General features: G+C 43.5%; 1 protein-coding gene across 1 annotated transcript in view; it reads right to left on the minus strand.

Annotated features, from left to right (window-relative positions):
* Positions 1-14262, minus strand: part of SLC7A1 (solute carrier family 7 member 1) — a 67684-nt gene that overhangs the window by 20595 nt on the left and 32827 nt on the right. The window contains exons 2-3 of the mRNA XM_075919211.2: positions 9064-9447; positions 4371-4529 (exon numbers count right to left, since the gene is read on the minus strand). Of these exons, the coding sequence (XP_075775326.1) occupies positions 4371-4529; positions 9064-9433 (529 nt within the window). The 5' untranslated portion in view covers positions 9434-9447. The remainder of the gene's footprint in view (positions 1-4370; positions 4530-9063; positions 9448-14262) is intronic.

A 14262-nucleotide genomic window follows, 5' to 3' on the forward strand; every position in this document is an offset into this window, starting at 1 on the left:
GGCCCAGCCACAAGAGAGTAAGGAAAGCCCTGACTTTTTGTGTGTCTCTCTGGGTATGTCTACACTACCCTCCTAGTTCGAACTAGGAGGGTAATGTATGCATACCGCACTTGCTAATGAAGCCCGGGATTTGAATTTCCCGGGCTTCATTAGCATAAGCGGGGAGCCGCCATTTTTAAATCCCCGCTGCTTCGAACCCCGTGTAGCGCGGCTACACGGGGCTCGAACTAGGTAGTTCGGACTAGGGTGCCTATTCCGAACTACCGGTACACCTCGTTTCACGAGGAGTACCGGTAGTTCGGAATAGGACCCTAGTCCGAACTACCTAGTTCGAGCCCCGTGTAGCCGCGCTACACGGGGTTCGAAGCAGCGGGGATTTAAAAATGGCGGCTCCCCGCTTATGCTAATGAAGCCCGGGAAATTCAAATCCCGGGCTTCATTAGCAAGTGCGGTATGCATACATTACCCCGCTAGTTCGAACTAGCGGGGTAGTGTAGACATACCCTCTCTCATTGCATTACTATACTAATAAAATGTCATTTAAGAGGTTTACATAGCAGTTGCCTGGACTCTTGACGCTGGAACTCTGCTAGGTTGTGTAAAAGTCTTGTAAGACAACAGAGGGCCCAATCCTGCAAACGCTTTTTCTTCCCCCATGAAAGCAGTGTTATTAAAGTCAAGAAGACCGAGCCCTTAGTAACTACAAATTCCATCCAGAGACCACAGATCAGCTGAGCTCTAGGTCTTGGAGAAAGCATCATGGGTGGGTTTTGTGAAATAGTTCACTGTGGTCATGCAAGCCCTGGCTAAAGCACAGAAGTCACCAATACTTCCACAGTTCTTTGGGAAGATGGGCAGGCATCATGCCAGTGCAGGGATCAGACACACAAGACACACATCAATTACGTGGCGCTTAAATTGAACAATCAGACCTGGGGAAGATTCAGAGCCCAGTGTAGCCAAGGGGAGCTCTGGCATTGAATTCTCTGGGAGTGTAATTTTAGCCCATTTAATAATAAACTTTCAGCTTGCTGAATAACATATGAAGTGCCAGCAATAAGGACAAGGAGTCAGCACTCTACATTCAGGGTAACAGATTTTGTTTTCTTTTTCAAACTTTAGCTATTAACTAGCATTCCTACTCCCTTGCTTGCTGTTTAAAAAAGAGGTTACTTGTGTTCCCACAATCTAACATGCAGTCTTAGTGATAAATACCAACATGAGGCGTGAGCAGTGTTTAATTTGTAATGAAAGAGATGGTGGGGCTCAAGCCATTTTTTTACATTGATCACTAAGGCTACGATTTTGCATGGAGGTCATGGAAGTCACAGAATCCATGAGATCCAGAGACCTCCATGACTCCAGCCTGTGGCGACAGGGAACTTCACGGGAGCTGGCAGCAGGGGTACTTCTCCGCACCAGGCTGCTGTGGGCAGCCAGGAGACCTCACAGCTCCCCACTGCTAGAGGAGGCACCCTCACAGCTCCCCACTGCTAGAGAAGGTAGGGGGTGCTCCCAGAAGCTTCTAACTGCTATGGGTGGCAGGGGGGGTATCCTGGAGCTACAAGCCCCTGTGAGCAGCAGGGTGAGCCCAGAACTCTGGGCTACTGCAAGCAACAAGGGAGATTTGAGTCACTGCAGGTGGAGTCCTGTAGCTCCTGATGGGGAGACCTGCTGCTCCCTGCCACCTTGAGTGGTGGGGTACCCCAAGCCTGCAAGTCCCCTCAGACTGTGAAGATCTCTGGCGCTCACAGCTGCCCAGTAGTCCCCCATTTTGTCTCAGATATTTTTAGTAAATGTCAGGGATGAACCATGGGCTTTCATGAATTTTTTTTTATTGCCCGTGACTTTTACTAAAATTTCCGTGATAAAATCTTAGCCTTCTTCATTACCGATGCAGCAAGCCCAGAGGTGCTGGGGCTATGAACTGCTAAGCCTAGAAGTGCCAGGACTCAGCCCTGGCAAAAGCATTGGGTGTTTGAGGTGGGAAAGGAAAACTGGATTTGGCCAACAATAAGTTTATTTCATTCATAGTTGTGAGATTCATAGATTATATGGTGAAAAAGGACCAATGTGATTGTCTAGTCTGATCCCTGTACAAGAAAAGCCCATGTTTGTATTTTCTAAATAAGGAAATAAGCCATGAAATAACCAGTGGACATAGCAGAAAATCTAGATAAAGCAGGGTGAGCTACCAGAAAATAGGGGACCAAAAAGCAGCTGATTCTCAAGAGTTGAGATAGGTTCAAACCACAAGGTTTATATGCAGTGGCAGAGCTAATAGAAGAGCAGGAAGTGACCAATCGATAGGCTTTAGGTGCACATGTGGAAACTTTCACACAGGGCTGCAGCAAGTCTGCCCTGTATTCACTGAACAAGAGCAGCTGGGCCCAGCTCTTAGCTATTGTGTCAGTCAAATTTGGCCCAACCACCCGTCTGCCAAGCTGGGCTCAACCAGAATGTTGCTGTGATCCCATGCACCACATCTCAACATCAAGAGTGAGGAGCCAGGCCCAGCACAGGGGCCAGGAGCCATTACTACCACATAGTGTGGCGTGGGCATGCTTTCCGATCTACCACCAATGACTCAATTGCAAAACCTAGCTTTATTTCTGCTTACATATGGAAATAAAGCTGCTTATTCATAAGCCACTAAGATTCAGCCATTTTGTAAAATTTTAAGAAGTATCCCATGCAGTAGAAAAAAGCTGCAGATGCAGTTTTACTCTCAGACAACGGTGCATGAAACACTACAGATAAGGATATTTAAGTAATTAGAATACTGATCCAAATCAAACACAAAGGCAACCTGAGAGGCCAGATTCTAATCAGACCGACCAATTTAAATCACAAGCCATTCCACTACATCTAGATTAACCAAGTACAAAATCTGCCAAGTTAAGATCAACCTTTCAAGCCCTGTACATGAGGGGTTCTGATGGACTTCAACAGGAGTTCTATACTTATCAAAGGGCTTGCAAGTTCAGGGCTGCAGGCTGAGAACCTGATAAGAATATGCTTCCTTCTAAGAGTTCTGACACTTCCTGCTTCTAATTAGACCTAAAGTATTGCAAGCAGAGCCTCTGTGGTATCATGGCACCTCTTGCCCACTAGGAAACAATCAGATAGGGTTGCCAGATGGTTTAACCAAATACACCAAACCTCCCCCCCCAAAAAAAAAACCACATCAGGGGAAAAATTCTGTTGAGTGGGAGAAAAAAGGGGGAAGACCAAAGTTGTTGAGAGAAAAAAAAAAGACCCCAATAGTTATTAAGTAAAAATAAAATAAAATAAAATAAAATAAAATAAAATAAAATAAAATAAAATAAAACAGCATGGCCCCTTTAAGTGAGAGAGGGGAGTGTTAGCACTAAGACTCAGGGAAGGTCCCTAGGCTTTTTGCTGGAGGCCATTTTGTTTTCTTGATCGAGCCCCCCCCCAGGTAAGCAAGGGGGTTCGGACGGAAGGGGGAAAGCTAGGGACTGGGCCCAGTTACCGAGTGTGTCATAGGGTTGCCAGGTGTCCGGTATTTGTGCTTCCTGTCAGGGAAAAATACCAGAAAATACCGGACATTTCAGGTGTCTGGTATTTTCTGATTTTTTTTTTACCGGACAGGAGGCAGAAATACCGGACTGTATGGGTCAATTCCGGACACCTGGCAACCCTACACACAGGTACAGGAAAATGATTTCCTTTTAATGAATTAATGTGATGTTTGACAAGGTTTGAAAGGTTCAGTCTGATATTTTGGTGAAAGTTCAGTTGAGTTTTCATTTTAATTCCTGCTCTTGTTCAAAATACTCCCTGCAATCCATTCAAAAAACGAAGGCATGTTTTGAATATTATGGAAAGAGAGAAACCAGTTTATTTTTTATGCAGAATTATTTCTCTTGAGTCCGGCAACCACTGCTGCAAATTGAAGTCCACACATTTTAAAATAAACAGTCACACACTAGGTTATTACTTAGTCCCATCCTTTTTCCCCACATTTTCCTGGCCAGTGTGCTATATAAACTGGCAGGTCATCAGACTAGGAGTTACAGTAACAGAACAGAGGCCCTCTGCAACAGTTTAAAAAAAAAAAGCCCTCCATACCTATCTCAGGGTAACAACTGTCCCCGTCTTACTCTACATGACATAAAGAGTGATTGTTTCACTGGTGTTCCTGTAAACACCTTGAATGCTTCCCCAATGAAAGATCTTGTAAACAGGACGTGCATAGTCCGAACACCAGAGCAGCTAAATAGGTCAATCCGAAACTTGGGGAAAACAAAGAAGCCTTTAATAAATTGTCCAAAATAAATGAGGGTGTTTGTTTGTACACCAAAAGCAAACAATGAAATCCCAGCAACCTTCCCAAAAGGTTATACCTGTTAAGATGAAGATGATGAGAACAGAGAAGATGTCTGGATATTTCGCTAGCACCCCAGGAGCGTTCATGGTCATGTGCTTTTGGCAGAAGAGCTCAATATGTTTGCCTGTCAGTTCATCAAATGTCGCACTCCATGCTCTTGCTACGCTTGATGTTCCTATGAGAAAACAGGAAGGACACACAGTACTTTTATGACTGGAAAATCTTTCTAAATGAGCGTCACTACTTACTGCTCCAGGATTGCTGTCATTCGATTAGCAGAGGTGAATAGCGAACCCTCTCCCACAGGTCCACTTGGGAGGTTTGGCTTCTATACAAACCCAAATCTCAGGAGACAACCCCTCTCACAGAAGGCCTAGCTAAGCAATTCCTTACCCTCCTCCCAGCAGCCTTCACACCCCCAAAACACCTTGCGTTGAAACGGTTTCTCACAATGGAGCAAATCATGGACTTCAAGGGGTTTCAGTATTGTTAAAGTTGGTGTGAGAGGAGAAAAAGACCCTAAGAGGGGAAAAAGGAGGATGAGTGGATTAGCAGGAAAAGCAACTCACAGAAAGGTATAAGATATACCAGGCCTCCCTCCTTTCGTTTACACAGTGTTATCCCCAGCGCTGCACATCCCTCAGCTGAGTAGGAACAGCTCCCACCGACTGCAAGGGAGTGGAAGGTAAAAGCAAACTGATCCCTGCTCTGAGAGTCAAACCTGGGATCCAGAGAGTCGGGGAGGTAAATTCTGCTCAGTCACACTGCTGAAAACCCAGAGTGACTCCACTGACTCAATGGGAAAGTGGGAGCCAAGTCAGTCCTTAACAGAGAACAAAGCAGGCCCCCATATATTTCAAACCCAATTTTTGAACAACTCAACCACTCCCATAGCTAGAGGTACTGCCTGGGAAATTAAAACTACAATATGGAAATAAGAGAAATCCTGGTGTGAGGCTAAACCCATGTTCCAGTTCTACTGTTTTGCGAGATAGATGCTGAAACACAGCTTGCAAATTCGGACAAGATAGAAATAACTTCAGAGCTTTTGAATCACTCCAGCATTCTTTCAGCACTGATACTGTAGTTCCTTTCCCTCTCCTGACCTTCTAAGTTCTTTCAGTGCATTCATGCTGTGCACATTCAAGGAGCTACAGAACAGACCAGTATTCACACTGGTTTTATCTATGGGTTTTTTTTAAATCTATATATTTGATACCCTGGTTTAATCTATAGAACTTCCCCATTGCTAACAACAGGTGCAACCGACCTAATGTTGACCATGTTTGATCTGCAAGTATAATAGACAAGGACCAACATTGTTCAATGCCTTTCCAGTAGCTGTAGCCAAAAACTTCTGAGATGTTATGTAGTCCCTGTGACTTCAATAGGATGAAGTGCAGCAGTGTGTACTACTCCAAGGAGTAGGTAGGTACAGGAAGGGTTAGGTCCCATCAGTGACCACTTAAGGCTCTAGCACCATTTTTCATGCAACTTTTCACCCAAACAACTTTAATTTTGTCTCTGCTAACATTGATGTGAAATTACTTTTACAACTGAAACTGAAATTAATACCAAGAATGAGAATTGACACACAAATTCTCACAGATCCACTATTTAGCCAAAAAGACGTGAATGAAAGTCTTGTGATTATTGTAATAGCAGATCCTGTCTGGAACTAACCCCATGAAGGTGTGTAGGGAATGACAGGGCATAAATGAGTTCAAGCACAATGGGAAAGCAAGTGTAACCTCCGCCCAGTGTATGTGAACCAGGGATCTCTGGAACTTAATATAGGAGACTCTATATCTTGAGCTATAAAGCCAGCTAGTTCTCAGCTTAGGCTGTAGAGCTCTCTTGTTCTTATCTCTCGCTGTAAGCAGTCTAAATACCACTGCATGGGACAGTGAACCACACTAGGGCTACGTCTACATTGCAGGCTTCTTGCACAAGAACTGTTTTGCACAAGAGCTCTTGCGCAAACGGTCTTGCACAGAAGCACGTCCACACTGCCATGTGCTTTTGCGCAAGAGTGCCCATGGCAGTGTGGACGCTCTCTTACGCAAGAAAGCTCTGATGGCCATTTTAGCCATAGGGGTTTCTTGCACAAGAGGGCTTATTTCTCATGGGGAGAGGAATAACTCTTGTGCAAGAAGCCCTCTGTTCCGACGATTTACTGTAAATTTACTTGAGCAAGAACGCGTGTGCAGTGTAAACACTGATGTAGCCCAAGTGTGTGGGTTACACAAGCTCCATATTACTTACATCCATTTAGCAAGTCATCACCCTTCTCTACCAGATGATGATGAACCTGCTTCAGCCTTGATTTAGGTGAACCTAGGTAAGGTCTTTAGCTCAGGCAGTAACGAGTCAAGCTTTAAGACCCATTCTGCGCAGGTTCAATCCCGGGGGGGGGTCTGGTGATACAAGTCACTATTTCATCTTGTGAACAAGCTGGCAAAGAAGGAGCCTGGAGTAGGGCGACCACCCAGTCCAAATTGGGCAGGACCATGTCAAAACACAGAAATCAAGTTCTGGTTCTGGGCTGCATGACTCAGGGATAGGGTTACCAATTCTGGTTGGATGTATTCCCAGAGAATTCCTCGCAGTTTTAAGAGATTAATCTTTTACTTCTGGAGACGTCAGGCCAACCCTGGAGGTCTGGCAACCCTACGCTGGGACAGCATACCATGTCCGATATTTTCTGATTATTTTACCGGACAGAGTGCAAAAATACCAGACTGTCTGGTACAATACCGGACACCTGGCAACTCTAACCTGCAGGACTAACCTGGCATGAGAAGGAGAGTAAGAGGCTACACCCTGCAATGCACTGCAGTACATTACTTTGTCCCCCCAGAGCAAGGAGGAAGTAAAAAGTGTGTGTTTTCTCAAGGAGTCACAAATGCTTTATAGCACTCCTCCTGGGATGTGGCTGCTATGCACACACACGAACATTCAGGGTTTAGAACGCTGGTTCAAACAAATTCAAAAGTAATATTTGAGCAAGATATTTTTATCAGGGAAATAGCTGAGCTGTGTATATTTAAGGGTAGTTTATAAGTGTTTTCCTTTCACAGTCCTATGGTAATAGTTCAATTTAATTTAAAGACTAGCTGTATATTACACAATACAAATATTATTGTTTTTATTGTGCCATATTAAAATAAATCACGCTAAATAGCCATTTATATGAAGTTTACGGTGTAGTATGAATGTTATAAGCAGAATTAAGGTATCAAAAATGCCAATCTAAGCCCAGATCCTATGATTAACTTTACTCAAGTGAGTCTTTCCACTGAATGTGTTTGCAGGATCAGGACGATGCAACCCTTGTTAGCCCTAAATGTCCCTGACAGTTTCTGTTTTATTAGTTCCCTCATACTACGATGATAAGGGCTACACAAGTTCAGCATCTAAATAAATGAGAACTGCTAGACTGCAGAAGCCTTTTGTTTATTGCTACAATTAAACATTGGAGGGTGCATCTCCAAGAGGTAATTAACATTTTCCTACAGAGACAATCAGCTTGAAAGGAACTTATTTTGAAAATCGGGACGGGGAGAAAAAAGGGTCAGTTTGTTTGGAGTTTTTTAAAACTACATTATTCCATTCCTAACATCAACCCAATTCATAACAGACTGCTGTCTTCTGGGCATCATCCCTTGGCATTCTCTCATTTCATATACAAAATCTAGAATGTAAAGAGGTTTCATATAACATACAGAATGCAATCAATACTAGCCAAGACAAGCAGCACATATGTCACCAAGTCTTTATCTGATCTCTGCCAGGCACCCTGGGAATCAGTTTCAGTTTTATTGGTAATATCACCCATAAAATATAATTTAAAAAAACCCTTTAATAATTTAATAGAAAACTGTTTCTCATTGTAGCTAGTGCAATTCTCTCAAATGGTATGGCAATTTCTGCCTGAGCTCCGGCACCATGACAAATGGCCCCATAATACACATGAAGTGTTTGATGACAATTAAATGGACAAATCTTTAATTAACCAAAATGGTCCTTTTTAAAACTCTGAAGTATGAACTGAGTTGTCCACTCAGGGGCCTGAATCATATGGCCTTCTGTGGTTAACAGGAGATTTTCCACTTCAAAGAGCTTTGGATTGGGCACTAGGTTGAAATCAATGAAAGTAGGCACCCAAATATCTTTGAAGATCTGGGCCTAAATGCTGCAACCAACACTGGGCCTAAATCTGTGTCCATTAAAGTCAATGCAAAATTCTCACTCATTTCAGTGAAAGCAGGACTGGGTCCTTAATCAGCAAACACTAGTATAGATGCTGAAGCTGACACCCACCCTCCCCTTCCGCAAGCTAAGCATCAGCTTTTTTTCCATAGCAGAAGGAAAATCCTGATTCCTGGTAGAGAGCTAGAAGGGCCTCAAGCCAGAATTGCACATATCATATGACATGGTAGTTAAAAGGAGCAGATGTAACAACCTGGCTTGTATCCAAACTGTTGACCTAGAATATTTACCTAGTTCACAGAATGATGTGAACCTGCATTGCTGAATTTCTGGAACAAGCTCTGAAGTGCTCAGGTTGGGAAGCTGCTGCAGGTGTGAGGTATTCTGTAGTTTCTATTTTTATAACAATCTGAGTGTGCAAGTGACAGTTACTGAACAAATCAGGCTGGCAGTTTGGATGTATGCTACTGTATTTTTGCATGCCCCTCAGTACTTACCAATCACATAAGAAAGAATTAAATTCCATCCAGTGATGAATGCCAACAGCTCACCCACAGTCACATAGCTATAGAGATAAGCAGATCCAGTCTTTGGAACTCTAGCACCAAATTCTCCATAACAAAGTCCAGCCAACACAGAAGCCAATGCAGCAATCAAGAAAGAGATAACAATTGCAGGTCCTGAGTTTTGTCGTGCCACTGCTCCAGCCAGTACATAGACACCAGCACCAAGTGTGCTACCTACACCAAGAGCTACCAAGTCAAAAGTGTTGAGGCACCTTGATAGCCTGCTCTCTTCTCTGCTACAATCCACAACTTTCCGGCGAAACAGCTGGTTTCCAAGATTGAGAAGTCTTTGGCAACCCATCTTTTTGTTGAGACCTGTAAGAAAGATGATGGATAATTAGTTAAACCATCAGTAGCTCAGGAAATGTCATCGCTGCACAGTAACACCATACTGCTGTTGCGGTTAACAAACAAAATCTTTCCACTTCACACCTTTTTTGCTCTACAAACTGACTGCTGGATCTTTCTAGTTTTATCTGCTTGCTGCACAGTAAAATCAATAATGCTAACAGAACAACATGTATATATAAAATTCTAAATAAAATGTACAATGAGGCCATGTGAAATTTATATTTCAGATATTAGGTAATACATGGTCCGAAAAATGCGTACTATGAAACTGAACTCATTGCACCAGCTACAAAATCTATAATATCGACCTATGCAACAGAGACATTAACTGACCGAACAAACAGCTTCATTTTTCAGAAGACACCAGCCATACACCTAGCTTAATCATGTGATATAAATCAATGCCTCCTACTCAGAAAAAAGATCATTAACAGCAAGAATAAAGTTTAGGATTTTGGACATGCCACTGTTTCAGAAAATAGCTACGTCAACACTAAGGGTGTGTCTAGACTACAAGGTTTTGTCGACAAAAGTGGACTTTTGTCGACAAAACTATACCTGCGTCCACACTACCACTGAGTTCTGTTGACATAACGTCGACAGAACTCAGCAGTTTTGTCGACGCTGGTAAACCTCATTTTACGAGGCATAACGCCTTCTGTCGACAGAGTTTCTGTCAACAGAAGGTGTTATTGCATGTAAACTGTCCTTTGCGTCCACACTACCATGTCGACAAAGCAGCTTGCTTTGTCGACAGAACTCAATGTAGTGTAGACGCTCTTTGTCGACAGAAGTTTTGTCGACAAAACTTCTGTTGACAGAAGCCTGTAGTCTAGACGTACCCTTACAGTAAAGCTCTTCATGAGTTACATGAATTCAAACAAGCAGCAAGGCAAATCTCAGAAAAATCTCATTTACTGAATTATAGGAATTTCAAAGAACATAGGGAGAGGAAAGTATTTCTCCCTCAGATAGTCAATGCTTCTCAGGGAAGCTGTGGAAACCCCTTGCTTAGGATTTTTCCATTTGACGTCACTTCAGTCCCACCTAAGTCCTAAAGGCCTTAAGTTGCGTAGGCCTTGTGCTGCCCTGCATTCACAATGAATAATGATGGGCTGATGCCGTAGGTTAGAGGCACAGCTATCTACTGCCACTTGTGATCCAAGCTAAAGTTGAGCTAGCCCGGCACTCCCCATCCTGGCAGCACTAGATTCTCATGGCAGCACCAGCACTCCCCACTGTCACATCTTAGTGACTCCACCGATCACTTGCAGAGGAAACAGTGTCTGCATAAGGGAAGATTACCAAAGGGGAAAAGGAAGAGATGGGAAAGTTGACTGTGTCACGCTCTCTCCCCACAACTGTTATCTACCTCTTTATCTGGATGCTCCCTTGTGCCCTATCTCCACTGTGTCCCCTGAGACAGCAACCACTGGATTAGATCAGTAAATGTCACCATGCATACATGAACCAATGAAAAACATTTCCATTGATCATAAACAAAATGTACAGGAAGACAAAACAAGGAAAATGCTGTTGGAGAATGCTTTAGAGTTTGATTTGAGGGTATTTGCATATTTGGACATGTGATGTTGACAATTTTGTTTTAATGCTCATAATGCTTTAACATTTTGAATCTCAGCAGCTACTGTCATAAAATAATTATTGTCCCCTCATTGTCCGACCACCCATAATTTCCTGCAAATGTGAAAATTTAAAATAGATAAATCTAAAAATGTGCCTCAAACCATAATTTTGTGCAAATGCGAACATTTTAATTGAGAAAATGCTTAAATATAAACTAGTATCAGAGGGGTAGCCATGTTAGTCTGAATCTGCAAAAGCGGCGAGGAGTCCTGTGGCACCTTATAGACTAACCAAAGTGTTGAAGCATAAGCTTTCGTGGGCAAAGATGAAGTGATGCATCTGACGAAGTGGGTCTTTGCCCACGAAAGCTTATGCTCCAACACTTTGGTTAGTCTATAAGGTGCCACAGGACTCCTTGCCGCTTTTGTTAAATATAAACTATTATCCTTCAAAGTTAAAAAAAAAAAAAGTTAATTAAAATTCTGCCAGGTCTAACAGTCACTCATTGACTGAGGAGGACGGTTCTTTGAATACATATTCCCCAAAACAATGCCTTACATTTCATATACTACATGTTACATGCCAGAGATGGTATGTCAGGTGATCCATTCTGTCCAGTACAGGCAGTCCCCGGGTTACGTACAAGATAAGGACTGTAGGTTTGTTCTTAAGTTGAATCTGTATGTAAGTCGGAACTGGCGTCCAGATTCAGCCTCTGCTGAAACTGATCAGTTTCAACAGTGGCTGAATCTGGACGCCAGTTCTGACTTACATACAGATTCAACTTAAGAACCCCAGGCATCCCCAAGTCAGCTGCTGCTGAAACTGATCAGCGGCTGATTCCAGGAAGCCCGGGGCAGGGGCTTCCTGTAGTCAGCCACTGGTCAGTTTCAGCAGCAGCTGACTTGGGGACGCCTGGGGCAAAGCAGCTGGGGTGCTGCTGGGTTGGTCCAGTAGCACCGCCACTACTCGGCGCTACTGGACCTACCCAGGAGCACCCAAGCTGCTCTGCCCCAGGCGTCCTGATTCAGCCGCTGCTGAAACTGACCAGCAGTGGCTGAATAAGGACGCTTGGGGCAGAGCAGCTGGGGCGCTGCCGGGTTGGTCCAGTAGCGCCCAGAGTGGCGCTACGGGACCAACCGGCAGCGCCCCAGCTGCTGTACCACAGGCGTCCGGAGCAAAGCCGCGGAGCACGGGGGCAGCGGGACAGCCCAGACGCGCCTGGGCTGTCCGCTGCCCGCGTGCTCCTTGGCTTTGCTCTGCTTTGCTCCCTGTCTCCCTGGTCTGCAGACCAGGGGGACAGGGAGCAAAGCGGGGGAAACACGCGGGCAGCGGACAGCCCAGACGCGTCTGGGCTGTCCGCTGCCTGCGTGCTCCGCTGCTTTGCTTCCTCTCCCTGGTCTGCTGGAGACCAGGGAGATGGGCCCCGTTCGTAACTGCGGATCCGACATAAGTCGGATCCGCGTAACTCGGGGACTGCCTGTATCTGATTCAGGCCCTATCTGAATGCTTTATCTACTTCAGTATTAGCTATCAAATCTACCCACAAAGGGCTATATTGCATCCCTCTGTCTTGACTCCAGGGTGAGGGAATGGGGTACTTTGCCTCCCACACTCCTCCTGACAGGAGCCTAGTATGTGAATTGTTTTGCATTACTCTAGCAGATAAAATAAATTTCACTCTTGCTGAGCATACAATGTTTAGTCCTGTGAGGTGCTGAGTTCCTTTTGGAAGTGAGCTAAGACACACAGCACCTTACAGGACTGATAGGGTTGCCAGGTGTCCAGTTTTGAACCAGACAGTCCAGTATTTGAGCTTTCTGTTCGGGAAACAAATTGAAAAAATCTAAAAGAGAAAATATAAATGTCCGGTATTTTCCAAATAAGATGTAATGAAGATTGTGACGTAATGTCAACTAACTCCGGTATTTTTGTTGAAACCATCTGACAACCCTATCGATTGAGCCTTCTAGCAGATAAGGAAAATGACGTTCTGTGCATATGAAGCTGCGGATAATAATGATCTGTAAGTGTACAGAGATGAGATAATGGTTAAGATGCCAAACAAAGGGACTAATCTGAGGACACTGAGCACTATAATGATAGTATTGACTTTCAGTACATTATTCAGACACTAACTGTACCTGTATGCTACACAGCATTCCAGAGTGGATGAGGTCTCTGGTAAACAAGAGTGATAAAGCTGGAACTCAAGATGTGTGGAAACTTATTTTTCTCTCTGTATTGTTTGTAGTTGTTTTGCTCCTGTTGTTTAATAAATGCTCTTTAAGATGGAGTGTGATTTCATATACCTGATAGGCATGCCCCAATTATCACTGAGTTGTAAGTGCAAAGTATTTTTCAGAATTTGACCTAACACCTTTGCCTTGAATTTACAATCTGATGTCACAAGCAGGTTCTGCATTCCTAGGGCATTTTGTTGAGACTCAGCAAAGCTTTCATTTCTTGCTAATAACTGCAGACAAGTGATGGATCCAATCCTGAACCAAACCAGGGGAAGTTTTGTCACTAACTTCAGTAGGAGAATGAGTAAGCCTATTTGAATTCATAAAAGTCAAGTGCATGAACTATTCCATTTTTTAAAAAAGCAACTGAATTATTTCAGGCTCATACAGCTCAAAACCACCCAAAAAGAATCATATTTCCAAAACAATTTCAGTGTGGGGGCTCTCTCAGCTATAATTATAGAAAGTATTGTCATCCTACAGCCATCAAAAAAAGCAGAATCTTTTTTTTTTTTTTACATGATCGTTTGCTTAGTGGAGACAACATTTTATTTGCATGGCTTACAAATCAAAGCCTTTATTGTGAAATTGCAAGTACATAGGCAGACAGTTGCCACCCTCTAGATCTCCACGACTGGGTCCTATGTGTCCAGAAAGTCCAATATTGTTGCAACATTTTCAAGTTTCTCTTACTTAGAACCTTCCAGGAATCTTTGCATTTGTCAACAGAACATTGAGTCCCTAAGAGTTAACCATTTTCTTCATCTCCTTGAACACTCCCATTACTCCCATTATCTTAAAACTCATAGACAGGTGATTACAATCCAAAGTATCTATTACACATATTTGTTGAAACAACAAGCACAAAAATCAACTTTTCAGTTTCAATTATAGTCAGAATAGATTAGAGCAGATGTGACCTTCAGCAAGGCCAAATGTTTTCATG

This window comes from Pelodiscus sinensis, chromosome 1 (assembly GCF_052426305.1).
Source record: "Pelodiscus sinensis isolate ZL-2025 chromosome 1, ASM5242630v1, whole genome shotgun sequence".
Taxonomy (NCBI): Eukaryota; Metazoa; Chordata; order Testudines; family Trionychidae; genus Pelodiscus; species Pelodiscus sinensis.